At 37.2% G+C, this 27,076-nt stretch overlaps 5 protein-coding genes and 1 pseudogene across 9 annotated transcripts; 2 read left to right on the top strand and 4 right to left on the bottom strand.

Annotated features, from left to right (window-relative positions):
- The first annotated feature begins 43 nt into the window (after positions 1-43).
- LOC137961888 (protein DMR6-LIKE OXYGENASE 2-like) lies at positions 44-1,410 on the top strand (annotated as a pseudogene).
- LOC137961887 (protein ANTHESIS POMOTING FACTOR 1) lies at positions 688-5,396 on the top strand. 4 transcript variants are annotated; one of them, XM_068808504.1, is made up of 11 exons: positions 688-804; positions 1,795-1,883; positions 2,047-2,147; positions 2,262-2,368; positions 2,474-2,540; positions 2,628-2,727; positions 2,855-2,971; positions 3,065-3,202; positions 3,942-4,023; positions 4,350-4,399; positions 5,012-5,396. In XM_068808504.1, the coding sequence occupies exons 2-11, from the start codon at positions 1,815-1,817 to the stop codon at positions 5,168-5,170; spliced, it is 990 nt and encodes a 329-aa protein (XP_068664605.1). In that variant the 5' UTR covers positions 688-804; positions 1,795-1,814; the 3' UTR covers positions 5,171-5,396. The 4 variants fall into 4 exon arrangements, with proteins under 4 accessions (XP_068664605.1, XP_068664601.1, XP_068664602.1 ...); XM_068808500.1 differs by lacking the exon at positions 688-804 and having other exon boundaries at positions 1,588-1,883; XM_068808501.1 differs by lacking the exon at positions 688-804 and having other exon boundaries at positions 1,588-1,883; positions 5,029-5,396.
- Positions 5,397-5,736: 340 nt separating this feature from the next.
- On the bottom strand, positions 5,737-6,956 carry LOC137964013 (uncharacterized). Its single transcript, XM_068811276.1, has 2 exons — positions 6,850-6,956; positions 5,737-6,554 (listed from the first exon to the last, which is right to left on the bottom strand). Exon 2 carries the CDS (start codon positions 6,549-6,551, stop codon positions 5,886-5,888), a length of 666 nt encoding a protein of 221 aa, XP_068667377.1. The 5' UTR covers positions 6,552-6,554; positions 6,850-6,956; the 3' UTR covers positions 5,737-5,885.
- A 1,114-nt stretch (positions 6,957-8,070) lies between these two features.
- LOC137961838 (chalcone isomerase-like protein 1) lies at positions 8,071-9,355 on the bottom strand. Its single transcript, XM_068808439.1, has 4 exons — positions 9,093-9,355; positions 8,684-8,927; positions 8,396-8,487; positions 8,071-8,316 (listed from the first exon to the last, which is right to left on the bottom strand). The coding sequence occupies exons 1-4, from the start codon at positions 9,352-9,354 to the stop codon at positions 8,183-8,185; spliced, it is 732 nt and encodes a 243-aa protein (XP_068664540.1). The 5' UTR covers position 9,355; the 3' UTR covers positions 8,071-8,182.
- A 292-nt stretch (positions 9,356-9,647) lies between these two features.
- Positions 9,648-18,811, bottom strand: LOC137962319 (protein THALLO). 2 transcript variants are annotated; one of them, XM_068809119.1, is made up of 17 exons: positions 18,523-18,811; positions 18,329-18,376; positions 18,198-18,244; positions 17,351-17,435; positions 15,901-16,034; positions 15,542-15,697; positions 15,294-15,433; positions 14,223-14,310; positions 13,704-13,886; positions 12,697-12,846; positions 12,549-12,626; positions 12,313-12,455; positions 12,030-12,159; positions 10,741-11,006; positions 10,559-10,622; positions 10,399-10,467; positions 9,648-10,289 (listed from the first exon to the last, which is right to left on the bottom strand). In XM_068809119.1, exons 1-17 carry the CDS (start codon positions 18,629-18,631, stop codon positions 10,158-10,160), a joined length of 2,022 nt encoding a protein of 673 aa, XP_068665220.1. In that variant the 5' UTR covers positions 18,632-18,811; the 3' UTR covers positions 9,648-10,157. The 2 variants fall into 2 exon arrangements, with proteins under 2 accessions (XP_068665220.1, XP_068665221.1); XM_068809120.1 differs by having other exon boundaries at positions 17,351-17,428; positions 18,197-18,244.
- A 1,952-nt stretch (positions 18,812-20,763) lies between these two features.
- On the bottom strand, positions 20,764-26,179 carry LOC137963025 (probable 4-hydroxy-tetrahydrodipicolinate reductase 1, chloroplastic). Its single transcript, XM_068810203.1, has 9 exons — positions 25,999-26,179; positions 23,806-24,000; positions 23,239-23,476; positions 22,658-22,791; positions 22,462-22,536; positions 21,703-21,804; positions 21,388-21,497; positions 21,213-21,300; positions 20,764-21,103 (listed from the first exon to the last, which is right to left on the bottom strand). Exons 2-9 carry the CDS (start codon positions 23,998-24,000, stop codon positions 21,035-21,037), a joined length of 1,011 nt encoding a protein of 336 aa, XP_068666304.1. The 5' UTR covers positions 25,999-26,179; the 3' UTR covers positions 20,764-21,034.
- Positions 26,180-27,076: the final 897 nt, after the last annotated feature.

The following is a 27,076-nucleotide window of genomic DNA, read 5'->3' on the forward strand; positions in this document are numbered from 1 at the left end:
GGCTGGGAGGGAGGAAATAAAGTGGATTTGAGCCTTTTGAAACACTGTTGAGATGAGGGATTTCTTACCTGTGAGTTTTCTGTTTCAGGTGGGTCAATTTATCTTGGTGGTATCTTGTCAAGTGAGCCGGTGCTTCTCCAAGACGAAGGAAAGGTCTTTTTACGAGTTTCTGTTCAGGGCTGAGATGCAAATATGTCGGCAGGGTTTACTCTTATCAGACCCTGTAAACTGTTTTACGGAATGTGTAATTTGGTGTGGATTTTGCCGAGATTAGCTTTCTGTGGGCACCCACACTACGCATTTATCAGAAACGTGATGTAAACTCACTATGGCCACCTTTTCCTCTAGATAAGGTTTTATAGAGTCTTTCCTCTTCCCACTCCACTCAATTTGATCAAACAAGATGACTGGATCTTTCCACCTTGCAGCATCTGCAAGCCCTCTCTCACTCTCTGATGATTTCATTCTTCCACCAGAGACGAGACCACAATTCTCAGAGTTGGTCCCTCCATGTCCTATCCCAACTTTAGACTTGCGTTATGAAGGTGATGAGATCGTTGATAGTGATGATGGAAACCTCTCCTTAACTAGAGGCCATCGCAAAGGCTTGTGAAGAGTTTGGGTTCTTGCAGGTCATAAATCATGGAATCCCAGAAGCCCTATGCTAGCAAATGATGCGGGAATTATAACAGTTCTTCAGCAAACACAGGGTGCGAGTGGCCTACAAGTCATCGAGGATGGGCAGTGGCTGGCTGTTCATCCCTTCCTAACGCTCTTGTTGTCAACCTTGGAGATCAGCTAGAGGTATATTCACCCTTGTCATAGATAACTGATTCAAATTGAAAGTTCATTTGAGTTGAAGACACTGTCTGGAAGACCCAACTGCATCCAGGCCTAATTGAAGAAACCAATTAGGACCAATGGGGCAGGTACAAGAGTGTCCATCACAGGGCTGTGGTTATTCCATCACTCCCTCGCATCTCAATCCTGACATTTGTTCGGCCCGGAGCCTGATGTTGTTATTGGCCCTATTGAAGATCTGGTTGATGATGAACAGTTACCGGTTTGAAGAGTTCTTCAGAGAGTTTTGCAAGCAGGAAGGAATGAGGAGGAGGGTCAAGGAGGCGTTCGTGTTACAACCATGAAAACTCTGTTCCCTTTTAGGAATATCTACTCTGTAGCAGTCATGGCTCGGATCTATTTCAAACTTCCATCTGATAGTTCTTATAAGAACAAGACATCTTTTAGTCTATCTATACTGGTTTTGAAGTTCTGCCATTTTATTTACTGTTAAACGGAAAGGAGAGAGAAAATTTCATGGTTGGAGGTTGCAGATGAGAAACGAATCCCCATCTTCATCCTCATACTTCCTTATTTTACCTTGTTGCAAGCAAGGATACAGGATGAAGCAGAGAGCCCTTGTGATTCATTCCATTTTCATTAGTTTTTTAATTAAAATATTTAAAATAATTTAACATATAATATATTTAATTAATTATTTAAATTATTTAAAATATTTAAAATAATTTAATATTTGATAATTTAAATCCCTAATATTTATATACTTTTAAAATAAGTTTTCCACGTAAGCATCCAGTTCTCGACAGGCCATGCCCAAATTTGATGGCGGCAATTTGATATTATTAGACTTTCTTTCTGTCAATGCTGCCCTAGTTATTACACCTAAGGGTTTCCTGCAATTCATAGTGTTTTATCTTCTGCCCATATTTCTCTCATGTGTTATTCTTAATTTGCCTTCTTTTTGTTATTTTTCCCCTTGCCTTGTTGTGCCAGCGTTTTTGGAAATCAGTCCGATGTCTCTCGTGGAACTCGACGACGAGACTGTCCGGAGTATGTCCGTTGGAGCCGTTTTTTCAGACTTTGTATGATTCTGTTTCTACTTCACCTTTAATTTTTTGTTCTCATCGATTCGCTGCTGTCGAAAGGCATGGTTTCGATTTTGAGTTTGGAAATTTGAAAACAGGGTAATCTCCAAAATTTCGATAACTTGAGTTTCATATCTGTGACTTGGACTACGTTTTTCAGGCGGGGAACATTACTTCAGTTGATTTTCACCGTACCCAGGATCTGCTTGTTACAGCTAGTGCGGATGATTCAGTGCGTCTGTATAATACTGCTAATGCTTCGTGAGTTTGCCTTTTGTTTTATGTAATGTATGGATTGCATGGCAATATTATTCCGGTTATAACTTTTAATTCTTGTTTACCTTGTTGAAGTAATGGAAGTTCTCTACCGTCCAGGTTAGTGAAGACCACATACCATAAGAAGCATGGAGCTGACCGTGTTTGCTTTACTCACCATCCAAGTTGTGTTATTTGCTCGTCCAAGTATAATTTGGATTCTAATGGTGAGGTTTTTCACCAACTCAATTCTAATGAAACAACTTTTTTTGCCTCAACATTTTTGCTTTACTGGAAAAAATGGCAGCACTAATGAGTTTTTGTCTTGTCAGAATGTTTGAGGTACCTTTCCATGTATGATAACCGATGCCTCCGCTACTTCAAAGGACACAAAGATAGGTGGGCTTTGGTTTTGGTGCATAAAAGTGTGTTCCACAGCCAGCAAATTTATTTTGTCTCACCTGTTTTTGTCTTGGTTGGATGTAGGATTGTTTCTCTTTGTATGTCACCCATCAATGACAGCTTCATGTCAGGTTCACTTGATCATACTGTGAGATTATGGGATCTTCGTGTGAATGCATGCCAGGTTGAAGTTACTTTTCACTTGAATTGCTTGATTAATTTAATTTGTCAGTGTTATTATTTGTAATAGAATTAGGGTAAGGAAACAATATAGATAGGTAATGATACATTCTCACTGATATAGTTTTCAGGGACTTATGCGGTTACGTGGTAGGCCTTCCTGTGCATACGATCAGCAAGGCCTAGTATTTGCAGTTGCAATGGAAGGGGGTGCCATAAAGTTGTTTGATTCTCGTTCATATGACAAGGTCTGGTTTTCAGTTCCCCTACAAATACAGAAGCATGTCTGTTAATTGTGTTCTAAGAAGGATTTTAAACTTGTTTTTCTCATCTGAGTATAGGGTCCTTTCGATACATTCTTAGTAGGTGGTGATACAGCTGAGGTATGTGACATCAAATTCAGTAACGATGGCAAGTCTATGCTTCTCACAACTACAAACAATCATATCTATGTGCTTGATGCATATTGTGGAGAGAAGGTTTGTAAAGCTACTCTGAAATAGAATGGTATATGTATCGTGTGCATGTGCTTCAATGGGTTTTAGTGTTTACAAGCCTTGCTTACACTTTGAACTTTTTCTAGTTGTTTTGTTAGCTTCAACAAATGGCTCATCAAGACTTTCATTTATTATTTCTTGATATCATTATATCATGATTGTTGGATATTTGGGTTGAACCCGATTCCATCACAAATGTCTAGCCAATTGGGAGGCTTATTGATCAACTTTATAACCCATTAACTTTTCTTCTCAATTTTCAATGTGGGACTTTTTCTCTGTCAACACTCCCTTTTACGTCCAAGCTTACTCATAACAGTCCTCTAATGGGGGTACAAACCCTCTAATGGGCACCTGAACTCCTTCATGGAGCCCACAACACATAGACTCCTACCCCATGGAGCTCACAACACAAAAAAAAACTGAGGAGCATAAACTGGGTCTTGGGCCCACACACACAACCTGCTCTAATACCATGTTGAATTATTCAGTTGAGCCTAATTCCTTCCCAAAATAACTACACCACTTTGGAGTCTATTGCTCAACCTTATAATCCATTAATTTTTCTTTACATTTTTCAATGTGGGACTTTTCTCACTCAACAATAATGTAATAAATCTGATATGCCATTGTATCGTGAGCCATCTTTTCCTTTCTCTTGGATGTTATTTGCATGTACAGCGATAGAAATGTATAATATGGAGGTTTCTTTTTCATGCAGCGCTGTGGATTCAGCGTGGAACCCTCACCCAATGTGACAATTGAGGCAACTTTTACTCCAGATGGGCAGTATGTGGTCTCAGGTAATGATTGTAACTTTGCTCTCTCATGCGGTTTTGTTCTATATCATTCTGGGTAGGTTTTCTACTTATGGTTATGACTTTGTTTTCCAAAGATAAAAGGAAGGTCACAGCTTCTTTAGTGACTATGAAGCTGTTGAAAAACCAGCAACTGATTCTGGAAGTGTAGCCTGTGCCTGTTGTACATATCTCTTAATCAGAACTTGGGTTATCTCAGTGTCAAAAACGAGATGGAATATGTATTTATGCAGTGAAATATGAATTTTGGAATCTCTATTTTTTTCAATTGGACCATTTGAGCTGATTTCATTTTTGTGTATCTATTGCAGGCTCTGGGGATGGGATGTTGCACTCGTGGAGCATTGGCCAAAGAAATGAGGTATGGTTGACTCAGTTTAGTGCATACTAAGTATGGATAGCTGATTTTCTGTAGCTATTAATAAATATGCCGCCTTCATCCTTCTGTGTCTTAAAGTATATCATTTGAGTATTTGAAGAAGCTTCTCAAGCCTTAATAAAGTATGTAAACTAATTATGATCAGTATTATCTCTAAAATTTCCTTGAAGCTTCATCATGTGCTGGAGACGTTACTTTTCATCATCCGGTCGTAAGAAATTTAGATTGTTCAGGAACTATATGTCATATCAAATTACTTTCTACTGGTCCCAAATGAGTTCAAGTGCATACATGTTTGTCTACCTCTAGGGTGACATTTCATTGTTGTTGCTGGCATACTACTTGAGCAGACAAACTAATGTCATGATCCAGTTTCACATATCCTTAGCTGAATATTCCAAACAATGTAAACCATGTTTCTTAGAGAAGATATCTTTTATGTAGAGGCCCGTCAAATAAGCGTTTTATTTGAACTTCGTGTGCTTGCATTGTGGCTTTTATCTTGTCTGGTCTAATTCATATTCCATTCTCTGAATTCTAATTAATGTTTTTGTAAGAGGATCTTGATGACAACAAAGGCTTGATTCCTAACAGGTGGCTTGCTGGAACAGCTATATTGGCGTACCGAGTTGCTTGAAGTGGGCACCTCGCCGAGCTATGTTTGTGTCTGCATCCAAGGCCCTCACATTTTGGATCCCAAACTACTCTAAATCAGCTGTAGAACCGGCTAAAGGTGAAGCTGATGGTGTATAAATGGAGACAGAGTATTCCTGTGGAGTATCTGATGACAAGTCACTTAGCATTTCTCTTGGATCCTTCCCAATACCCTGTTATTTGTTAGTGTTGATGGCAAAAGGAAAAAAAAATGAATGCAACTACTCTTAAATACAGAAACTTGTGTTCCATTTCAATAAGTTAAAGCCAAAATATTGATTAGTTTTATCCAGCTTTTGGTTGCAAGTTTGTTTAGTTTCAGACTGCTGCTGCTGCTCTCTTCTTCATGCAAATATTTACTAAAATTTTCTTTTCTGGTCATGAGATGTCAAAGATTTGGACTGATAGATTAGAGAAAGGGGGAAACAAGCAAAAGAACTTCATCGGATTCTTTATGTTTGTTGGAGTTTGGGAATTAATTCTATTTAATCAATTAATCTTGTTTATATTTTTATCAATTCTTAATGATAAAATCGATATCTCGGCAAAGTATGGCAATCATCCCCGTGTTCGTCCATGTTCCTCCGTCAAAATAACGAAAGATCAAACCAGTCAAGAAGACTCAAAACAAAATCTCTTTTCTTTAATGTGAAGCTCTCTCTGTATATGATTATTTATAAATTGAATGAAATCAAATCACACTCTCAGAATCGTACACCGTAATTCTTAAGAACAAAACGAATCAGAGAGGAACTTTAAACGCCGGCGGAGAGTGGCGAGCTGTTCCATCGGCACGAAGGGCGCTTCAAGCAAATCACCTGAGCACCCTCATCGCGCTGGGTCGTTCATACAACAAATCCCAGGACGATCTGCAGAAGGGACATGTTGGGCTCTGCTTATACCAGTTGAGGATACACTCTTTGTGGAAGACATGGGAGCAGTGCGTTTCGACCGGCGGATTATCTTTACCATACTCGTCCATGCAAATTGGACAGGTTTCTCCGGCAACCATCTCGCTCGCCTCCTTCGTCGTCAAGGACCACTCTACACTCCCCGCAATCTCAACCCCCAGCGTTTCTTCTAATAGTACGTCGACGCCGAAGTCTCTGTCCGTCACGGAGGCCGCCGAGGCTGCAGCCCGCAGGCCAACGAAATAGATCCGGGCAAGAAGCTGTTCATAAGCCAGTAAACCCAAACGAAAGAAGGAAAGCATCCACCGTATGCTTCCGTACCAGAACTCCCCAGCAAATACGCAATCAACATCTAATGCGAATTTTTCCTTCCTCTCAAACGCTACGTTTTCACTACTCGAAGATCCGTCCGGCGAAAGAGTCATCCGGGTGACCTTTTCCCGGTGGTGGATTGCGATGATCGCGAGACGCTCGTCGGGGCAACCCCCGTGTGAGAAAGAAAGAGTTGGGACGACAGAAAGATGAGTGATCGTGGGTTGCCAATGCAGTTCACAATCCGGAGAAGCCATGATCTGGGTGACAGCATGAAGCTAAAGAAAGTGCAGCAGAAAAAAGAGAAGCAAATAGGGCTATCAAGTGTGAAATTAATATGAGAAAAATTGATGGGGTTTGTACAGAGCCTCGATCAGGAAGGAAACAGGATTGCATCTGCTTCGTGTTGCTTCCCTTGACATCGACTAAGTTCACAGGGGAAGAAACACGGCAAGTGCAGAGAGTTTCTAATCAAGAAGTTTCCTAGTTTGGTAAGAGTACTCCTCTTCTTCTCCGATTTGGATTCTACGTTGTAAAAGAGGAAGCGTTACTCACCCGGCGCCGCCGTTCATGAATCAACTGCGCTGTCCGGGGTCCACTCGCTCGATTAACATATCCTTCGTCACCGTCTCTGCCGCCGTCTCCACATCCTGTTTCTTCCTCTTTTGATTCTTTGAGAATGGAAGAGTTTGATGTTTCAACGACAGGATTATAAGAATATGGGGGAGGGTTAGTGCACTGATCCGTGAATAAATATAATATTTTATTAAAAATATATTTTCATATTAGTTTAATTAATGATTAAAAATAAAATAATTAAACAAAAATACTTATCAATTGCTTATTTTAACAATATTTTAATTACCACTCTTAAATCACTAATTTAATATAATAAAAAATAATAAATATATATTTTATTAATAACATAAGATAGATTTTTACGTAGTATAAATTAATAATATATTTTCTCAAAATTAAAAATTATTAGTTTAATTAATTATATAAAATTAAATAATTAAAGAAAAATATTTAATCAAATGCTGATTTAATATAGTAATAAATATAATTTTATTAGTAACATAAGATAGATTTGAATGTAGTATAAATTAATAATATATTTTCACAAATTTTAAAAATGTTAATTTAACTAATGATAAAAATTAAAATAATTAAACAAATATACTTGATAATGAACCGAATTAACAATGAACGAGCGAGAACATTGAGAGGAGAGCTATATCCATTTTCACAAGTTGGAGACGTGAGTTCAACCTATTCATCCACTTGAATTGGCACCCTGTGCGTGCAATAATGCATGCGGGTCAAGTAACAATGTAATCTAATTCACTTTCACTTGACCCAGAGGCGAACTAATAGGTCCAATGTTATGTGTAGACTCTGTTGATATTGAAAATCCTATTGTGCTCAAACCCTTTGAAGAGTAGAAGGGTTGGCAAGAGCTTTCGACGGTCTCATCAAGCTACTCTAGTGGGCAGTTGGATCCTCGTAAGGTTCTTCAAGTGTGATTTCTCTTGTAAACTATTTCAATTATTATAACGACGAAATAACAAGACGTGTAAAATTTGTGTGTTCGTGTTTGATTATTTCTTCTTTTGCGATTATTATTGTTCTCGATAGTATTGAATCATGGTGTCTAATTCCCAACATTTAACTCAAACCAAAACATGTTTCATTTTACCTTTCTAACTCAAAGTACATTATCAAAAGAGTACAACAGAAATGGAATGACAAACACAATATCTGCATTTGGGACAATATACTTAGCTGCACTAATTTTTTATTGCATAACCACCTACAATTACCTAGAAATGGAAGAGGTAAGTGATTGGCTGTTATTCTCATTATTTGTCTCATAAGCCCTGTCTATTTAGAAGAGGGAAAGTAGGGATGCTCCAAATCTCTCTCTTGCATCCTTGTCAAAGGGGTTTTCTCCCAAGTACATGTGAAAGTAGGCCCTGCATAACAGCTCACTTTCAACTGTGCTTATGACTTCATCCTTCACTGCACCCACCATATGATAAAATGTTTCAATATATAACCAATATTACATAATCATAGATAGTTAAAGCTGAGTATTTACCTTTTGTCTGGATGACAAATCCTGGAAGTTTGGTTATTTCAATAACTGACCCATGTGAGAGCTTGATGGCATCTGATGCTGCTCCCATGACCCTTTATGTATCATACAGAACAATCAAATATCCTCAGGCATTTGCATAGAACTTCTGTACTTAAGAAAACCTAACTACGGAAAATTTTACTTGTACAGTTGCAAAGTAGTTCTCTTGATTTCTTTCACTAGGTTTTTACAGTAAGGTCAAGATCTTTTTGGTAATGGGTAGAAGATTGAAGAGAAGAATGACATTACTTGTTGGCAAGCTCCTCGTTTTTTTGACCTCCATTGATCTTCTTTATGGATGCACCAAGGCCTTCATCAAAGTTCTTCTTTATCATGTTCATTGTGAGACCGCTGAAGACGATGACCAGCCTCATTGTCATCGGCACATCGCAGTCAATGGCTATCTCATACATCTGCTTTGTGGGTTTTTCAGGAGCTGTGCTGATCTTTGATTTTAGAACCTCCTTCAGCTTATCATTGTCTGCATACACCCCTGTTCATTCACATATCCAGCCATGAATTGACATTATCATCATCTCTTGTTAGTTTGGCTTTCAGAAGCTTGAATGGAGAAAATCAATTTGACCTGAATTTAAAAGGACAGACTCAACAGCAAAGTTTGTTAATCAAACAAGTATAGATCAGGTCAAGAACATACCAAAGGCATATATTTTGACACCCAGGCCAAGAACACTCTTCTTCCTCATGCCAACTGCGTTAAGCTGCTTCCCATCTTCCAGTTTCACAGGGAAGGAAACCCCAGTCTTCGGTTCAGTTTCTCTTCCCACAACTTCTTTCCCCTCTTTAGATGCTGATGCTGCATGTACATTTTCTTCCTTTTCCAATCCTTCCTTGGCCTCCTCCTCCACGGCTGTTTCCTCCTCTTTGTTGACACCTTTCTCCACAATGGAAGGTGCCATCTCTCTGCTTCTTTATTGGAAGAAGGCAAAGGCAAATGAAATGGAGATTGGTGAATGACACAAGAAGTTGTGTTGGTTCCATTTATACAGTATTGGAGGCCACAATGGGGAAGTGTGGAAGGACTGAGAAAGAGGCATCTGGGAGCACATTTCTATGTGAGCATTAAATTTCCATTGGAATTGTTGAATAACTGAATGATGTCACAGTAGTGATATCCTTTCTTAAATGGCATAGATATGGACTCACACCTCTCAAGGCCTTAATGGATAAACATTTGGTCTCCAATTTGTGCTATCATCCCATCCCCTTGTCTCTATGTCACATTAAATATTTGTGTCTATAATATGAGTAATGTGACATAAATTGTCTACTTGTCCTTGAATTTTAAAATAATGTTTACACATATCCTGGTAAGTTACCAAGATGACCTCCATCCATAAGGATAGAGATTTAGATGAATTCTTCCATTGTGCACCATCATATCTATGGTTTCATGAATCCGATCACAATTGGCTTCTAAGTCTGCTCTTTCGTACAACATTTCCTGCTAATTGCAGAGCTGAATATATATACAGAGCAATGAAGAAAGAACACCAAAAAATGCATTAAAATGTCAAAGGAGATTAAATAACTGGATCATACAGATAGCTATCCATCCTATATTCCGAAGGCAATCAGCAATCTCTCGCACCCTTCTGACTTCATCAAAGCCAGAAGGCTAACAGCAAACACCATGTTGGATCAAAATTGTTGAATCTTCTCGGGATAAGATTCTGCTTACATGGCCCAGAGTGGAGGTAGTTTAGCTTTTGAACCTGATGCTACGGCTGATGCCAGTGTTGATTCCAGTCGTTTCTCCACCATATGGACCACTTGGTTTTCTGATATCGCGAACTTGGCCTTTGCGACGTACTACTGCTTTTTTATGTTTCAACTGCATTATTTAATATTAAAAATAGATGATTAAGGGAAGTTGACTAAAAGTTTTGTTTTCTAGTAAATATAAACATAAATCATTGAAATTTTAAATCACTAAAATCAACCTTGTATTTCTTCCTTGGAATCTTGGTAAGCTTCTTCCGTGCTCGGGTTAAGCCCTTATTCTTCTCCATCTGCATATCCAGGTGTACAAGAAATGACTTGGGCCTTTAAAACCTGGGGTAGAAAATGTTAACACCAGACTCATATGTGAAAGCAACAAACCTGATATGTGATGTGTCTTTTTCCATCTACTTCATCTTCTGGCAACAAGGGAATTGCAGGATTTCTGGATGAAAAAGCAACAAGAACATAATAAAACTCAAGGGACTGCAGACGACTTTTAATATTTTAGTTGTAATAGTCAATAAACCCAAAATAGATAAGTGTTTTTTCAAGAAAAATACCTCGCATAAAGTTCAGCCTTGGCTGAGAGTTTCTCGGTACGCTGTCTTTTTGCTTCTTTATAGAATTCATCTTCTGACTCTTGTGATTCACTAAACCCATGATCATCAGCATCCATGGCTCCACCATTCTTCTGAGATGGCTCATCGTCACTATCTCCAAAATCCGAGGTCTGAACTCCAGCTTTTGCAAGAACTTTGAGCTCATACTTTCTCCTCTTTTCTCCAATATCATCTCTTGCAGGCAAATCATCATCACCAGAGACAACCTTCACGGTAAAAACACCCGTCATATACAAAAGTTATATCCAAACATGAGATGAAGTTTACATCCAAACCCCACCATTTTACTTCTGCCGCATCATTGTCTACTAGCCCTCTTAATATTGATATTGTTTTAACTTTTTTTTTCTTCCTTTTCTTTTTCAGTTAGATCATATTGACAATCTCATACTTGCCCCTGGTCATGTTACTACTGTATCCTTCATCCCAAGACTGCTTGTCTACTAGCCCTCTTAATATTGATCTTGTTTTAACTTTTTTTTTCTTCCTTTTCTTTTTCGGTTATATCATATTGACAATCTCATACTTGCCCCTGGGTCAAGTTACTACTGTATTCTTCATCCCAAGACTGCAGCATAGATCAACAAGGGGCAAAGAGAGAAAAAAAAAACTTTTTTGAGGGAAAAAAGACAGAAAATCTTACAAACATAGATATACTAGTTAGTTGAACGTTCAAAACTCCAGGACCTATTTTAACAAACTATGTAGAAAAAAATTGGAAGTATATGTCAATGTGTATCAGATTTCAAGAAACTGGTTCTATAAAATACATGTACTGTAGGGTATGTATGACTAGAAACGGCAAGCGCCATCTAATTTACTGCTGAGCAATTCTATACTGCACAAATGTATTTATCGAAACCAAATCAAGCTTACAAGACAAGGAGCTAAACATCTACTAAAGAAATGTATTTATCAAAAGCTTCCAGGACAGAGAGCTAAGCTTATACAATTGTTTTGAACAAACAAGTGATAAATTTTGCTTTTCTTATTGAAATATATAAATGAGGACATTGGCCTGGTCTGATGACCAGGTCCAGACCAATGTTTCACAACATGAGTCCATCACTTGGCAGTAGCTCCAAACAGGTATAGTACTTGACTAACCAGAAAACTTGCATCAGAGTCGCATGACAGCTGATGACCTCTCCATGAGAAACACAAATTATAAAGGAGACAAGGAAAGTTTCTACTATTTCTATAGACAATAGACATCAAAGATAACATACCTTGGGCTTATTTGCTTTTGCACCAACGAGTTTGGAGATGTTACTGATCAGGCCTCCATTGCTAACTCCTTGACAAGCCACCCCTTTTTCCGTGATCTCATCATCAAAATCATGAAGTGTCTCAAGCTGCCTGTCCAAATTCAGGTTAATTACAATGATTTCAAAAATAATAGAATGCCTTCCTTCACCTAGCGAATATAGAAAAATCAGTATAGCAAAACCTGCAAAAAGATATTGCTGTAAAACGTTACCAAAACTACAAGAATCTAAGAAATGAAAGTACCTATTCACTGGCTGCGAAGAATTTCTCTGAGTTCTTTGAGTCTTTGGTACTATGGAACCATAAACACCCTTTTGCTTCAAATTTTCTTCCAGCTTTGCTCTTACTTTCATCATTTCCATGCTTTTAAGGGCTAGTTCGTGATTCTGTAAAATTCAAACTTTTCAAGTCATCTCACCGATTCATCACTTATTATACAAAGCTGCAACTCTAAATTTGTGACAGATTATGTAGCTAACCTCACTTTTACTTCTCATTTTCCTCTTCTCATTATTCTCTGATGGGTCCACCTTCACCAACTTGGCCAATTCAGATACCTGAGTTCAATAGTTGTATTCAGCAAATAACTTATAAGGTACCAACAAATAAGGATGAAAAAATACATACCTGAGCTGCTTGATATGTTTCAGGTGAGAAATTAGAGCACTGCTCATTTATGGCACATGATACAAATTCTTGTCTTGCTGTTCTACCCCCTTCTTTTTCGTTTAATATGTCATCAATCTGGAGTGGGAGACTACCATCTATCTGTTTCATCTGCCAGGGTTTACATGTCAGGATAGTACAGTCAACGAGGACCTCTTGGACCCAGATTTTTTATTCTAATAAAACAGGGAGAAGCTGAAATGTCACATGGAAAGCTTAATAAAGAGAAGAACAGAAAAATCACAGAACAGATATCCTGGAAGGAGATTAAGATGCTCAAGAGTTGGACCCTCACAATATGAGTATAACACAGCAGTTTTATGGAAAGCAGACTACAAATCTTAAAAAGATAACAGAAGCACAAAGAGAAAAATAAGCAAGTACAATTAAGAGATCAATACAAATTGGGGGCACGTTTGCATGACTGAGGCAGTCCACTAATGATGGCTATCACACATATTTCAGCTCTAATAATTCATCCAAGCACTAGATCCACAAAGACTGACAAATGCAAGGCTCTAGTTATAACAACTTTCTGGGATAATAATTGCTCTCCAGAGAAATCTCAAAATAACGCCAACCTAATGTAAGTTGCATATCTGATCTGGATGAAATGGTTAAAATCATGTGAATTTTGATTGTATTCCAACAGAACCAAGTATTCAAGTACATGCCCTTTATTTCATGTACCAACAAGCTAATATGCCAGACTTTATGCAAAAAATTTAAAAACCAATGGGAAACCAGGTATTCACATTCTTCTTCAATTTGAGTTCAGCAGCGCAATTATCCCTTCTGTTCATATTCCCTGCACGATCATCATTTTACATACCTATTTATGCATTTCAGATAACAGTTAAACTAGATTCTTAAATTTTCATAATTTAATTAATATAAAGTTTAGTGAACTTTGTATAAATTTCAGGCTTCCAAATATACCAATGAGAAAATTCAGGAAAAGAAAATACCTTCTTCAGCATGTGATTGATCTCAACAAGACGAGCCAGGATAGGATGATCACAAACTGGAAGGCCCTCTGACTTGAGAAGCAGGTAAAAGCTAATAGCTTGGCAGTAAACCATTAGTAGAAGCTGCTTGACCTCTATATAGCGCATCCCTTCTCCTTTATGTGCATATTTATCTTCCTTCGCCTTTACAATGCATAAAAAAAACATAAGAGCATGGAATACAATCAATATAAAGAATTAAAGAAAAACTAAATATGCATGTCTGTCACAACAAGATTGGGAGACACACAATACAGAATGAGAGAGTGTGTGTGTGACATATGTAAATAGTTCTTCTCGTATGAAAAGACATATTTTATCCCTTAAATTTTCAATGAAATGCACAACAATCTTTAGCAATAAAGAACAAGATATAAAAAGCAGAAACAGAGGCAGTCATTTAAAAAGAAGTTACTTCTTTTGTCATGTCATCTAAGTGAACACTTCCATATGGTTCTAAAAATAGAAAGAGTGATATACCTCAGATATCAGGGGATCCACTTTATTTTCAAGCTCATGTAGCGTATCCTTCAGCTCCATTAGCAAACCAACTACTTCTGGAGCAGAACTGCAGTAGGACATAAATAAGAAAGAAGAAAACATGGCACAACAACAGCAGTCACGTTTTTTTTTATTTTTTTTGAAACGATGATGATTTTATTTCAAAGGCAAGCGAGAAAATACATCAAGGGAAGCCTCCCCTAACAACAAGAGGAAAAGACAGTTACGTTTAGAGGCAATAGAATGCTCTCAATGGACCAAATACAGCCAGCATAAATGAAACAGAAAAGAGGAAGAATTGCAGACACTGAATTTTCAATCCAAGTACTAATACATGGAGTCTCAACTATTTCTGTTTTCTTCTTTTTTCTGGCATATGTTTCTGGTAGAAAATTCAGGACGACATAACAAAATAAATATTAAATCGTTAAAGTGGAGATTAACATCTTGATAGCCATGTAATTGGTGTTCATCCCCAGAAGTGTGAGAACACTAATGAGACCAACCATGGTCTATGGATCATAAGGTATGACAGAAAGAAAATGCACTTCTCTCATATCCTCAGGTGTTAAAAAAAAAAAAAATTGTTTCCCACAATTTCTGTAAGCATAGCATGTAGAAAATTATTTTCTAAATGTAGATGAGACTCGTTTTTTCAAAAGAGGATGTATATATAATATTGCATATGGCATTGTCATATCCACTGATGTTAGAAGAATACAACATGCATTCCCCAACTTCTGCAAGGATAACATGAAGAGAAGAATTTTCTAAATGTAGATGAGACTCATGTTCTCAAAAGAGGGGGTATATATAATACAATGCATAGTTATCATATACATATGTATAGATAGATAGATACATATATTTATAGACATTCACAGAATCTGTCACAAAACCCAAATACAAACAAGCTAACTTTAACTTAATACTCTAACTTGACCACACAAGCCAGCCTTGAGAATGCAGTTAGACATGATCCACATCCAGAAATCTGAAAATAGGTCACTGAAGTCTCACCACACTAAACATGAGCAGAGAAAAACTAACCTAAGCAGAATACCCATTTGCTCCTCTTTCGTCAATGCATCAGGGTTTCGCTTGACCTCTTCATATGTGACAGAGGTGTCAAGGTCAACCATTTTTTCTTTATTGCATGTTTCGGTGGTTTTTTCTATACCAAAAAGATTCTGCAGAAAGCGGAACTACAAATTAATAAACAAATAGCAAAACAACTAAACTGATAATGAGAGCTAAGAATATGATAAATAGCAGACCACAGAAAGCAGCAACCTGACCTCTAAGGTTTTTTCATGTCCATCAGATTCACTTGCATCTGGGTCAGCATCTTCAAGGCCAAAGTCTTCCATATTAAGCGATTTTGCTCTCTCCTTTTGTAATCTCAAAGCTTCAGCCTCCTCCAGTGCAAGGTCCTCTTCATCACTTGATTGTAGCTGTAAAGTGAAATCGAAGATCATCAGAATATATAAGTATAATGTGATCTTTAACAATACTGTAATAAAGTAGCAGTGGTGCTAGCAGCAGCAGCAGCACTAAAAATAGTAGAAGAAACACAAGAAAAACAAAAATCCCAGACCAGTGCTTCCATAAGAAAGAAGAATCTGTAAATTATCTACTGCAGAATTAAGTCATTTACCTCATAGCCATAGAACAAACGCTTGTGTCTACCCCACAGGGTCTTTTCCAATCCTTCCTTCTCCTCTTCATCATCATTTGGTTCATCCCCAACCACACCAATCTTGTGTCGCATAAACTTTTCTTGCCTAGCAACTGTAAAGGAAAATGCAATTGAACCATGAAAATACAGCTACTCACTACCATCCCAAGGACGTAATCAATGAGCTATGCTGCCAGCCTGCAGGCCTTGCCGCTTTGATCAGCAGGATATGCGCTTGAGTCCAAAAAACCCAAGAAAAGTTCATATGTTGTTTTCTCATAAATTCTAGCAAATGCTTGATCAAAACATTGCCAACCTAAGGTTCAGAGTCTTTTTTTTTTTTATGTATTGGTAATCATTTATGGATTAAAGTATTTCAACAATTCTTTTAATTCTGGAGAGTTTATATTCTCAATTACTTTTTGTTTCCTTTGAAATAGCTTAAAACCATCCCATGGTAAAAACAGTTTCAGTTACTTTGAAACTTGATTTTTCTATTTTATCAGCATCACCATCAAAGCATTATTCCGATTATGTCGGAGTTCAATATATGAATTACATTCCACCAGTCTTACAAAAAGAATCAATCAGATGTAATGTTAGAAAGTTATACAACGGGTATGGATCTACCAAACAACATTGGTTTACTGATTGAAACAGACATTTTTTAAATGAACCCACAGTACAATATTAACTGGCAGTTTTCACTTTTATAAAAAAATAAAATTAACTAGCAGACTTTTTATGAGAAACTAAAATGGTTAAATTATTGCTTTTGTGTCAGAATTTTGATTTATTTACCTACCAGTTTCACATATATAAATGCTCATCTTAGAAGGAGCTACACATTAGGGGAAGTAACATGGATGAAAACCAATCTTGAGAAGGAACACAACTTTTGAGTATAGAAAGCAAACCACAAAATATTCATTGAGGGATACCAAATGAGAAAAAGGTAAGACACATCCAACCAATTCAAGGTTTATGTAACAAAAGGATTCAAGAATATTAAATTAAAAACAAAAAATCAAGACTTATGTTTGATTCCGTTTTCTAGAGACCACTTTTGTAAACAAAAAAGAATACAAGGCTATGGCTGTTTGAATTTTCTATGTTAAGGAATAGTCCCTGAAAATCAACATTCTAGAAGGGCAATTTTTACTCCAAACCCTTGATGAATATTAATCTATAGGCCTAACAAAAAAAAATTTAAAACTTAAAGCTTGATTGGATGTATTCCTTAAATATCTAAAAAGCTCATTGCTCATTTAAAAATAGTAGCTGTCAATAACCACCATCAGCTGTTTCTTAATTTAACTCACTGCTTTTCTTTTGACAAAGTAACTTACTTCAGCTTTATGAACACATTCCACTTCATGTATAGAAAGAAAAAACATTAAACTTAGCTAAAAAAACCCATAATACTTACTTTTCGCAGCAAGGCCTGTAAGTTGTGCATCATCCTCCAAGTCACCATCATCATCATCATCATCGTCATTGTCATTGTCATTGTCCTACATTAAACAACACTAGTAAGATGATACAGAGAAAATTTTCAAAAAATAAATAAGAATAAAAAGACAGACAGTTTGAAAAAATGCCAAGTCCATAGAGATGGGAAAAGGTGCTGCCTATATGATGATTAGACAGAGAGAGAGAGAGAGTAACATCTATGTAAATTTCTTAAACTGTTTATCATTCATTAGATACAATACAGCTAATTAAATTATTTTCAAGAAAGAAGAGAGAGCATGCAAATGAGAAGACATTCTCGAAGAGGAAATGATGCCTCAAACTCAATATGTAGTTAATTATTCCAACAAAGAAGAGCTAATTAGTATCAGAGTCAGAATTTGCACTTATTCACACTTATGTCAGGCAAATAGAACTACAAACCACAAGAAAGTCGTTTCAAGGACAAACAACTTTAAGATGACAAATTTGGCCCATCTAAAAAGAACATAGACTCTCCATGCTTTTAAACATTCAAAGACACAGCATCACAAGCTGAACTTTGAATTAAAAAAACTGAAGTTTCCTTAATTTTCTTCCAGAAGCATTTAACCATTAAACTAGTTTAGAATGGAAAGTGAAACACTCATAATTAGAACACCCTCCACAGGAAAGTCCCATCAAATCATCCATGCAGATAATCGTTTAAACAGTGGTAACTTTTTGCTGCTTGTGGTGCCATAAACAAGAGTTCAGAATGACCTTCAATTAACTATATAGATAACAACACAGGCCCAGAGAATGAAAGAGATATAGGCACTCACCTCAAAATCAAAAACAGGTTGTTCCGCATCATCATCCGATGCATCCCCTTTCAAATTAAGAATTATCAGTATCATAACTCAGTAAACTTGCACGCATTAAATAATACTCAAGAATTCATAAACATGCTTACCCAAATCATCTTCCATATCAAGCGGGACCACATCTCTCTGTTTGTGAACTGCAAAAACGAAAGTGATTGTTACCTAGGCAAACAGGCAAACTACTGATGATAACTCTAGCGACTTTTAATAAACTCTTTTTTGTGTGAGCGCTAGAAAACAATGATTTCATAAGACTGGAAAAATAGAGGAACTATGCAAGTACAGGCATCAATTTCGTCGTCCATATCCTTCTCAGTGAAACGCTTGTCATAAGTTTCTGTACTGGGGCGGTTTTTGAACGTCTTCTTCGGTCTTCTCGGCCCCTTCGCCATCGCTTTAGATGAGGAAGGACACAAACCTGGGGATCAGAGGGGAATGGAGAAGAAGGAAGAAGGACTGGATTGAGAGTAAGAGAGGGCGGCTTAGAGGAAGGCGTCGAGGGCGAGCAGAGGCGGCAGGTAGAAGGAAGCAGCACGGCGAGAGGGCGAGAGGAGCGTCGAGAGAGACTGAGTGTTGAGAATTGCAGGAAACCTAAGGGTTTTGGGGGGTGGGGGGTTTAAGTGAGAAGTTAAAGTGAATTTTTGTGTTAGTCCGAATAATAAATTTATTAATAAAATATTATGATAGATTTAGTTTTATTTTTAATTAATAAAATAATTTAAAATTTTTAAATAGAATATTAAATTAATTATATGGGTTGAGTCGACCCGACTCACCTATTCTAACTCGGAATTTTGGGAACCCAAGTTGTCGTTGAAACTTCAAACTCTTCCATTTTCAAAGACTCAAAAGAGGAAGAATCGGCTGGTGGAGGGGGTGGTGACGAAGGAGATGTTAACGGAAGCCATGGATAAGAAGGGATTGAGAAAGGAGAGTGAAGTAGGAGTGTGGGTTATTTGGTCGATCTTCCATGGCTTCCTCTTTCACAACGGAAAATCCAAATCGGAGCAGGAAGAGTAGTACTCTTCCTAAACTAGGAAACTTCTTTATTACAGTTTGGATATCCAAATCCTACCTATATTGCACTTTCTTAATCAAAACAAATAACTAACTTCAGATGTGAAATTGTTTCTTCCCCTGTGAACTTACTAAAAGTCGATGTGAAGTGAAGCAGCGACGAAGCAGATGCAATCCCATCAATTTTTTCTCTCTACTTAATTTCACACTTGATAATTTGCTTCTCTACCTTCATGCTGTCACCCAGATCATGGCTTCCTCGGATTGTGAGCTGCCATGGCAACCCACGATCACTCATCTTTCAGTCGTCCCAATTCTTTTGCTTTCCCACGGCGGTCCCCCCGACGAGCATCTAGCGATCATCGCAATCCACCACCGCGGAAAGGTCACCCGGATGACTATTTCGCCGGACGGATCTTCGAGTAGTGAAAACGTAGTGTTTGAGAGAAAGGAAAAATTCGCATTAGGCATTGATTGCGTATTTGCTGGGGAGTTCTGGTACAGAAGTATCCAGTTGATGCTTTCCCACTTTCGTTTGGGTTTACAGGCTTATGCACAGCTTCTTGGCCAGATATATTTCGTCGGCCTGTGGACTGCGGCCTCGGCGGCCTCCGTGAGTTACAGAAACTTCGGCATCGATGTACTATTGGATGAAACGATGGGGGTTGAGATTGCGCGGAGTGTAGAGTGGTCCTTGACGACCAAGGAGGTGAGCGAGATGGTTGCCGGAGAAACCTGCCCAATTTGCATGGACGAGTATGATAAAGATAATCCGCCGGTCGAGACGCACTGCTCCCATGTCTTCCACAAAGATTGCATCCTCAACTGGTATGACCAGAGCCCAACATGTCCCCTCTGCAGATCGTCCTGGGATTTGTTGTATGAACGACCCAGCGCGATGAGGGCGCTCAGGTGATTTGCTTGAAGCGTCCTTCGTGCCAATGGAACAGCTCGCCATTCTCTGCCAGCGTTTTTAAGTTCCTCTCTGATTCGTTTTGTTCTTAAGAATTACGGTGTGCGACTCTGAGAGTCTGATTCGATTTCATTCAATGAAAAGTATTCATATACAGAGAGATTCACATTAAAGAAAAGAGATTTTTGTATTCTGAGTCTTCTTGACTAGGAACATGGGCGAACACGGAGGTCTGCTGTTTGCAGAGGTATAGTTCATAATCACGAGGGGATGATTGCCATACTTTTTCTCTGATTATTCAAGAACTTAGCTCTTCAGAAGGTGAGTCCCTTCCTGTCTTCAGTTGGAAGCACTCAAATCCTTGCCTCCATGGAGCTTAGATCACCTCACTTTCAGGATCAGCTGATGTGCTTTCTATGACCACCTTTTGGAATAACTCGTGATGAATTTATTTTCAATAAATTATTGAAATTTATAAAAAATTAATAATATTCGACGAAATTATTTCACAAGAATTATTTTCTAAAAATTAATTGAGATTAATTAGAATTAATTATTGGTAAAAAAATTGGCATTATAATAGAAAATGCCCTTTTCTCCATAAATTTTTTTGCCAAGAAAAACTAATTCTCTTGTAATGTTCGTTGGGTCAACCTTAATTTCCTGCCTCATCTTCATGTAATAACTTACAAATCAAAGTTCTGAAGTGTTGATGTAAAGACCAAACAAAAAAGGAAGGATGTCAACAACCTAACTAGAATGATCTTAGTTTCCGGCGAAAGGCCATCCTGCCTCATCTCCATGGGATAACTCTCAAATCACACAGACGATAGCAAAATTTTAATTAAACTCAAGGAACCACAAATCATCGCATGTTTCCTTCTTCCAAGACATCGATCATGTTGAATATATGCTTCTCCGCCCTTGATTGAACCTGTGTCAAGGTGATATTTTCATCACTAAGGTTACTCTCACTAGGAATGGGAAAGACAACCAGAGATTGATCTGAGAAAAAAAAACAATGGGTGATCACTAAGAAGCACCTTCTTGTGTAGGAAAATGGCGGCATCAATGGATCCCTCTGCATAGATTGATCTACCACAGACATTATGTTGAAATTCGAAAGAAACTCTGGAGGAAATGTTACAAGTTAGTAGGAGTATGCCCAAAAACTGATCAATAATACTGGTAGATGGTCAAGCAGAGATGAGAAGTTACGTTTGATCAGGAGAAGTTAAATGGTACATATGAAATGCATGACCAGATAGATGCTCTTCAGGGACACCCACCATCTCGACCTGCATTTTTGGGTCCCTGATCTGCTGAACCTGTTGCGCAGAAAGTAGTTTGTCTCAATAAACATGAAGGAGAAAGGCATTCTCTCAAGGTTCTATAACCAGAATTATATCCCACAGCTATCAATTGGACCACAAACTAAAGCTCAAACAAACAATGCCTTCTTGTAAAGCATTCAAGACACTACAACAAGCAATAGAAAAGCCAAAGCAGTAGAAGTTTTTTTAGCTGACAAACCTCGTCCAACTGATATTTGACGCCCATGTTCTGAAAGCATGAGATAACAGCTTTTGCAGTACCAGATATATCCAGTTTGCCAGCTTGATGTGATTCCATCACCTGGAAGATGAAAGAATCAATATCACACTTGTTGTTGCTAAAAGAGAACACACTCAATTCAAACTCAATTGTTTCAAATAGAAATAAATTGAGTAGGAAAGCCTAGTTCAATGTTTCTTCTCTCTTGCTCATAAGTGCCATCATTATCATTAAACCCAAAGTCTTACTCCAGCTATGTGAGTGTAGACAAAAAGGATCCACTTCCTTCATTCAGAGCCACCAACTCCATTCTACAGTTGGCTTCTTCATCTCTTTCCTCACTATACTTTTATTTTTTACCAAGTTAAAATTTTTTAAATAAAGAACAAGATGAACTAGAATAGTTTCAGTAGATCGATTGAAACCTGACTTCTTAGACAGTTTTCTTCTTTTACTTGAAAGCTCCATGTATGTCCTTCAAAAATTAAATCATGAACATGGATTCAACCTTTATGCACAACAGCTGAAGTCCCATTATTCAAAAATAAAAACAGTCAAGATGATAAATAAATAAATATAGCAGAACTTTAAGCGAAGTACATGTAAAATTTGTACTTCAGAACAACTTGCAGGACTTCTTTTTGTGGATCTAAGTAAAGAACCCAAAATACTAAATTTGTCTTGAAAGCTACATGCCACAGCAGTTTTATTGCAACTATCAGAGTCAAAGAAAAAGACCTGGAGAGTGTAGCCCTTAAAAACACCAGGAAACTTCTCAGCCATAATTTCCATTGTTGCAAGAAAGGCAACAACCTGAAAGCAAAAAGGAAGAAATGAGCTAAGTTGTTCCATGTGCTTGACCTCTTATTGAACAACACAGGAAAAGGCAAACAGGAAAATGATTTGGATGAAATCACTATAGAACTTCAAGCACCTGCTTCCCCATCTGTGGAGAAATTACTGCATAAGCATTAGCATCTTGCACTGTTTTATAAAGCCTTTCCCTATCTCCACCAGTAGTGCCCAATACAAAAGGGACTCCAATTTTGCAGTAAAGATCAGCATTTGCTGGGAAATAAGACAACAGAAATAGATCAAGCACATAACACCACGATTACAAACATTAAGAACACTCTGTTATTACAAGTGAAAAAGGCAAAAAAAATGTATAACCAAATGCGACTTGAATGCAACTGGACCTGAAGTTTGAAATTCACAACATAGATGTGCTATTGACAAACAATTTCATTAACTAGATCTTGGCCACCTAAGTGATGTTGGGCCAAGATTTGTGATCAGATCATTCAAGAAAATTTAAATATCTCAAGGTTTAAATGTTGATATCTGATTGCGAAATGGATGAAGCAATAGCCTCTTGTCCTCAATTTTTGTAAGAAAACTACTAATCAACACCTTCAGACAGTTAGACAGTTACTCTTAAGAAGCAGTGCAGGTAAAAGAAGCAAAACACTAGAAATAGCATCTTGATCCAAAGGCAATATGATGAAGTATTACCATTCACTGCAGATGGCAATGTATAGTCCACTACAATAACATCTGGATATTCATTAAAGACAGAGAAGAGAACATTCTCCCCTTCAGATGGGTCATGGACCTGGACTTTGGTCCCACCTACATCAACAATTTTATCCTTGTCTTGTGCAGCACCAAAGGTTACAGGAACTAATTGAAGTCCGGCATTAACTGCTGCTTCTGCAACTGCTCTTCCCATTTTACCAGTACAACTATTAATCTACCAAAAGAAAAACATGGTAGGTATTAGAAGCATGTGATAAGTCTCGTTATATGGACAAATCATTATCATTGTTATCACAGCCTTGTGCCAACTTTGTTGGGCCCCTCCAAAATGTAACATGCACAGAATATAATAGAATTGTATTTACTGCTTTAAAACCAAACAAGTGGCAGAAATAATATCAGAATGTCATCGGTAATGATCTTAGTTCAGCACTTGATGACCTTATTACCATTGCATGATTGATGCCTTTCTTAGAAAATAATATACCCACCTTTGAAGTACAGAGAGGTACATAAATTACTAAAAATAGAGAGTGCACATACCATGATTGGAAATGCAAACTTTTTGTTAGTCACCGATGGCTCTTCAAGATTCATACTGCACTTGAAGAACTTTGGCATTGGCAACCTCTGCTTCATTTTAATACTCTTCTCCCCATAGTTTTGAGAAAATAAAAAAGTACAACTTGGGTATTTGTGTTGCATTATAGTAGCTGAATATTGCAGTGTGAAACCCATCTGACAACATGAAAATTTAGACATTGTTACAAATAACTAAGTAATACATTATCTGCCTGAGAAGTTCTGGCCGAACAGCACCAAAAAAGAGGTGAATGTTAAGCACAAAAAATTCTCTTGCTCTAGGATGAATTAGATAAATTTAATTTATGAGAGCCATATTTTCTACACAGTCATACAATGAATTGATAAGGAGTGCACAAGAGACATGGTGAAGGTAATGACTTAAAAGGCTCGATTGATCTCCTAAAAAATGAGGCCAGAATGCAGAAAAGTGTAATCAACACATCTACAAGATCATCCGGAAACGGTTGACCATCTTTTCCTCCATTGCACTTTTGTGAGGAAAATTTGTAACGCCTTTCTCCTCAAGTTTGGACTTAAACACTGTTTCCCCTCATCCTTGAACTCTTTGCTCAAGCAAACTGTTTCAACTCTATGGGCAAGCATAGGTAAGAATTCTGGATGTTGTCCTTTGCTGCAATCATTCCAAACGCCTGGAATGACAGAACTTGAAGAATTTTTTAGGGCAAACATGAAACTATTGAAGGAGTTATTGAAGCCACCATGCACTATATGCTGTTTTCAGCAAGCAAATTTCAGGAGACCTCCCACCTTCCTACCTCAATTATTGGAAGAAACCAGGGTGGTTCAACTTGGACTATGGACCCAACTTTGACACTTGAAAATCCAATAGGATTGGGACTCACCAGTCTCGCGGCCAAATTCAAGGCAAGTCAAAGGGGACTCGATGGAACGGAATGGCATGTCCCACCCTTCGACTAGGCTCACCCAATCCCAAATCCGATCCAACTTGACCAAGTCGCAAATCATGTCGATGAGTCAACAACTATGGAAGAAACTGGTGGGCTATCATCGATCACATCATTCCCAATCTCACATAGTGGATGCCCTTTCCTAAGGAGCATCTAAAGCTCAACTGCGATGGTAGTTCATGGAGCAACTCGGGCCCAACTGGGAGGAAGAGTTATCAAGAATTCCTTAGGTTCTATCCAACTTGTCTACTCTTGTCCATTTAGGCAGTTTTATGCTACTGTGGCTTGGTTGGGGGCCCTCCTTCAGGGTCTCCGACTCTAGATGGAGAGATTCTCCTATCCTCTCATTGTTGAGGGGTTGGGCCAGTGGAGCAAGCGCCCTTCCTACTGCTTCTTTATGTACTTAGATGAGATTGAAAATCTTTCTAAAAATCTGAGCATTTCTAGGTTGCACACCTTTAGGAGTGCAAATAGCATTGATGATGATCTGGTTAGGGAAGAAGTCACTCACTAGTAGCTCAGTGTTAGCTCCTCATGTCCTGAGCTTTTTGGTTGTACTCTTATAACTGCATTCAATCTTTGTAATCATTCTCTGTTTTAATGGAATTCCACTGTCTCACTGTTATTAAAAAAAATCTAAAAAATCAAAAGGCAGCCTGACATTCTGAAGTTTCTCCAAATAACAGGAGGCTTATGAATCAGCCACCGTAAGAGTAGTACAATTTTATTAACCAGTTCTGACGGAGGCAATTTAACAAACAGGTAGTCTACATTGAAAAAAAAAAATTTAACTGTTGTTAGACCTAAGTTAGCTGTCCCCACCAAGATCGATGGGATTGTAAGACTACTAAAATGTAAAAACTGAAATATACAATAATTTGGTTAAAATCCTAAAACACGATTTCCTGTATTAAAAAAATCGACAGAAATACGCTGCAAAATAAAAGATAAATGTAGCCTCTCTCACCAGTTGGCGCAAACCAGTGCAGTACGACATACAGTCGATTTGTACAGAGCAGCAAAATGGTATTGGTATTTGTTAAGGATTCAAAAAGTAGAGGTGCAAGGTTCAAAGTCATACGAACCAAGCTATTAAAATGGGTTGGATAGAATGGCGGTTTACATTGTACAACGAGAACAATCAACGGCTAGAATGAGATACACTGGAAACATCAGAAATGAGGAACTCTTCAAATTGCAGGAAGGGAACCGAGTTGCGTACCTGGGAAGGATAGATCAGGCAACCAGATTATACTTCAGTAGCCTCCTGCAGGACTAAAATGAGAGATGGGAAGAGTTGAAGTTGCAAGCAGCTGGGCATGCAATGGCAATGGATGGCAATGGATGTCAATAGCGGAGAAGATAGAGTGGGAAACCAAGGAAATATGAGGGAAAAGGCGGGAACCGGGTTGCTGGACTCGGTACAAGGTAGCAGCTCTTAGTTCCATCCATCTATTTGAACAAAAATAAATAAATAAATAAAAATATTTTCATAAATGAGAATTTATAATTTCATAATAAGGGTAAATTTATCATTTTAATATTTTATTTTTTTATGGAGGATAACTTAATTAAATAAATTATTTAAACAAAATTTAATTATAAGCCTATTCCACAAATTTATAGGTTTATATTATTTGTATATCCCATCTTATATATTATATTTTATAAATTTTATTTACCCACTTATTTACTTGTTTATGAAAATTAGAACTCTTATTTGTTAAATAAATAAAAATCATTTCATAAATGAGAATTTATAATTTCATAATAAGGGTAAATTTATCATTTTAATATTTTCTTATTTTTATGGAGGATAACTTAATTAAATAAATTATTTTAAAAAATAATTAATTATAAGTCTATTCCACAAATTTATAGGTTTATATTATTTTTTATATCCCATCTTATATATTATATTTTATTAATTTTATTTTCCCACTTATTTACTTGTTTATTTAATTAAATATAAGTAATAAGGTAAATAAATAGGTTATGAAAATTAGAACTCTTATTTGTTAAATAAATAAAAATGTTTTCATAAATGAGAATTTATAATTTCATAATAAGGGTAAATTTATCATTTTTATATTTTCTTTTTTTTATGGAGGATAACTTAATTAAATAAATTATTTTAAAAAATAATTAATTATAAGTCTATTCCACAAATTTATAGGTTTATATTATTTTTTATATCCCATCTTATATATTATATTTTATTAATTTTATTAATTTTATTTACCCACTTATTTACTTAGTTTATTTAATTAAATATAACTAATGAGGTAAATAAATAGGTT

The sequence above is a fragment of the Aristolochia californica genome, unplaced genomic scaffold, assembly GCF_029961685.1.
Source record: "Aristolochia californica isolate CCGP_79_NKW_82.1479 unplaced genomic scaffold, dmAriCali1.0.hap1 SCAF_4, whole genome shotgun sequence".
Lineage (NCBI taxonomy): Eukaryota > Viridiplantae > Streptophyta > Magnoliopsida > Piperales > Aristolochiaceae > Aristolochia > Aristolochia californica.

Excerpts from the sequence above, each read along its gene's own strand:
- LOC137961887 (XM_068808500.1), top strand. The coding sequence starts at position 1,611 with ATGCCCAAATTTGATGGCGGCAATTTGATATTATTAGACTTTCTTTCT. Across the intron at positions 2,148-2,261 it reads TATAATACTGCTAATGCTTC|GTTAGTGAAGACCACATACC; the intron begins GTGAGTTTGCCT and ends TCTACCGTCCAG. Across the intron at positions 3,203-3,941 it reads ATGCATATTGTGGAGAGAAG|CGCTGTGGATTCAGCGTGGA; the intron begins GTTTGTAAAGCT and ends TTTTTCATGCAG.
- LOC137964013 (XM_068811276.1), bottom strand. The coding sequence starts at position 6,551 with ATGGCTTCTCCGGATTGTGAACTGCATTGGCAACCCACGATCACTCAT.
- LOC137962319 (XM_068809119.1), bottom strand. The coding sequence starts at position 18,631 with ATGGCGAAGGGGCCGAGAAGACCGAAGAAGACGTTCAAAAACCGCCCC. Across the intron at positions 11,007-12,029 it reads CAAAAGCAAATAAGCCCAAG|GTTGTCTCTGGTGATGATGA; the intron begins GTATGTTATCTT and ends TTTACCGTGAAG. Across the intron at positions 10,623-10,740 it reads AAGGCTGAACTTTATGCGAG|AAATCCTGCAATTCCCTTGT; the intron begins GTATTTTTCTTG and ends TTTTTCATCCAG.
- LOC137961838 (XM_068808439.1), bottom strand. The coding sequence starts at position 9,354 with ATGGCACCTTCCATTGTGGAGAAAGGTGTCAACAAAGAGGAGGAAACA. Across the intron at positions 8,928-9,092 it reads TGTCAAAATATATGCCTTTG|GGGTGTATGCAGACAATGAT; the intron begins GTATGTTCTTGA and ends GTGAATGAACAG. Across the intron at positions 8,317-8,395 it reads ATTTGTCATCCAGACAAAAG|TGAAGGATGAAGTCATAAGC; the intron begins GTAAATACTCAG and ends TGGTGGGTGCAG.
- LOC137963025 (XM_068810203.1), bottom strand. The coding sequence starts at position 24,000 with ATGGGTTTCACACTGCAATATTCAGCTACTATAATGCAACACAAATAC. Across the intron at positions 23,477-23,805 it reads AGTTTGCATTTCCAATCATG|ATTAATAGTTGTACTGGTAA; the intron begins GTATGTGCACTC and ends TTCTTTTGGTAG. Across the intron at positions 21,805-22,461 it reads TTAAGGGCTACACTCTCCAG|GTGATGGAATCACATCAAGC; the intron begins GTCTTTTTCTTT and ends TTCATCTTCCAG.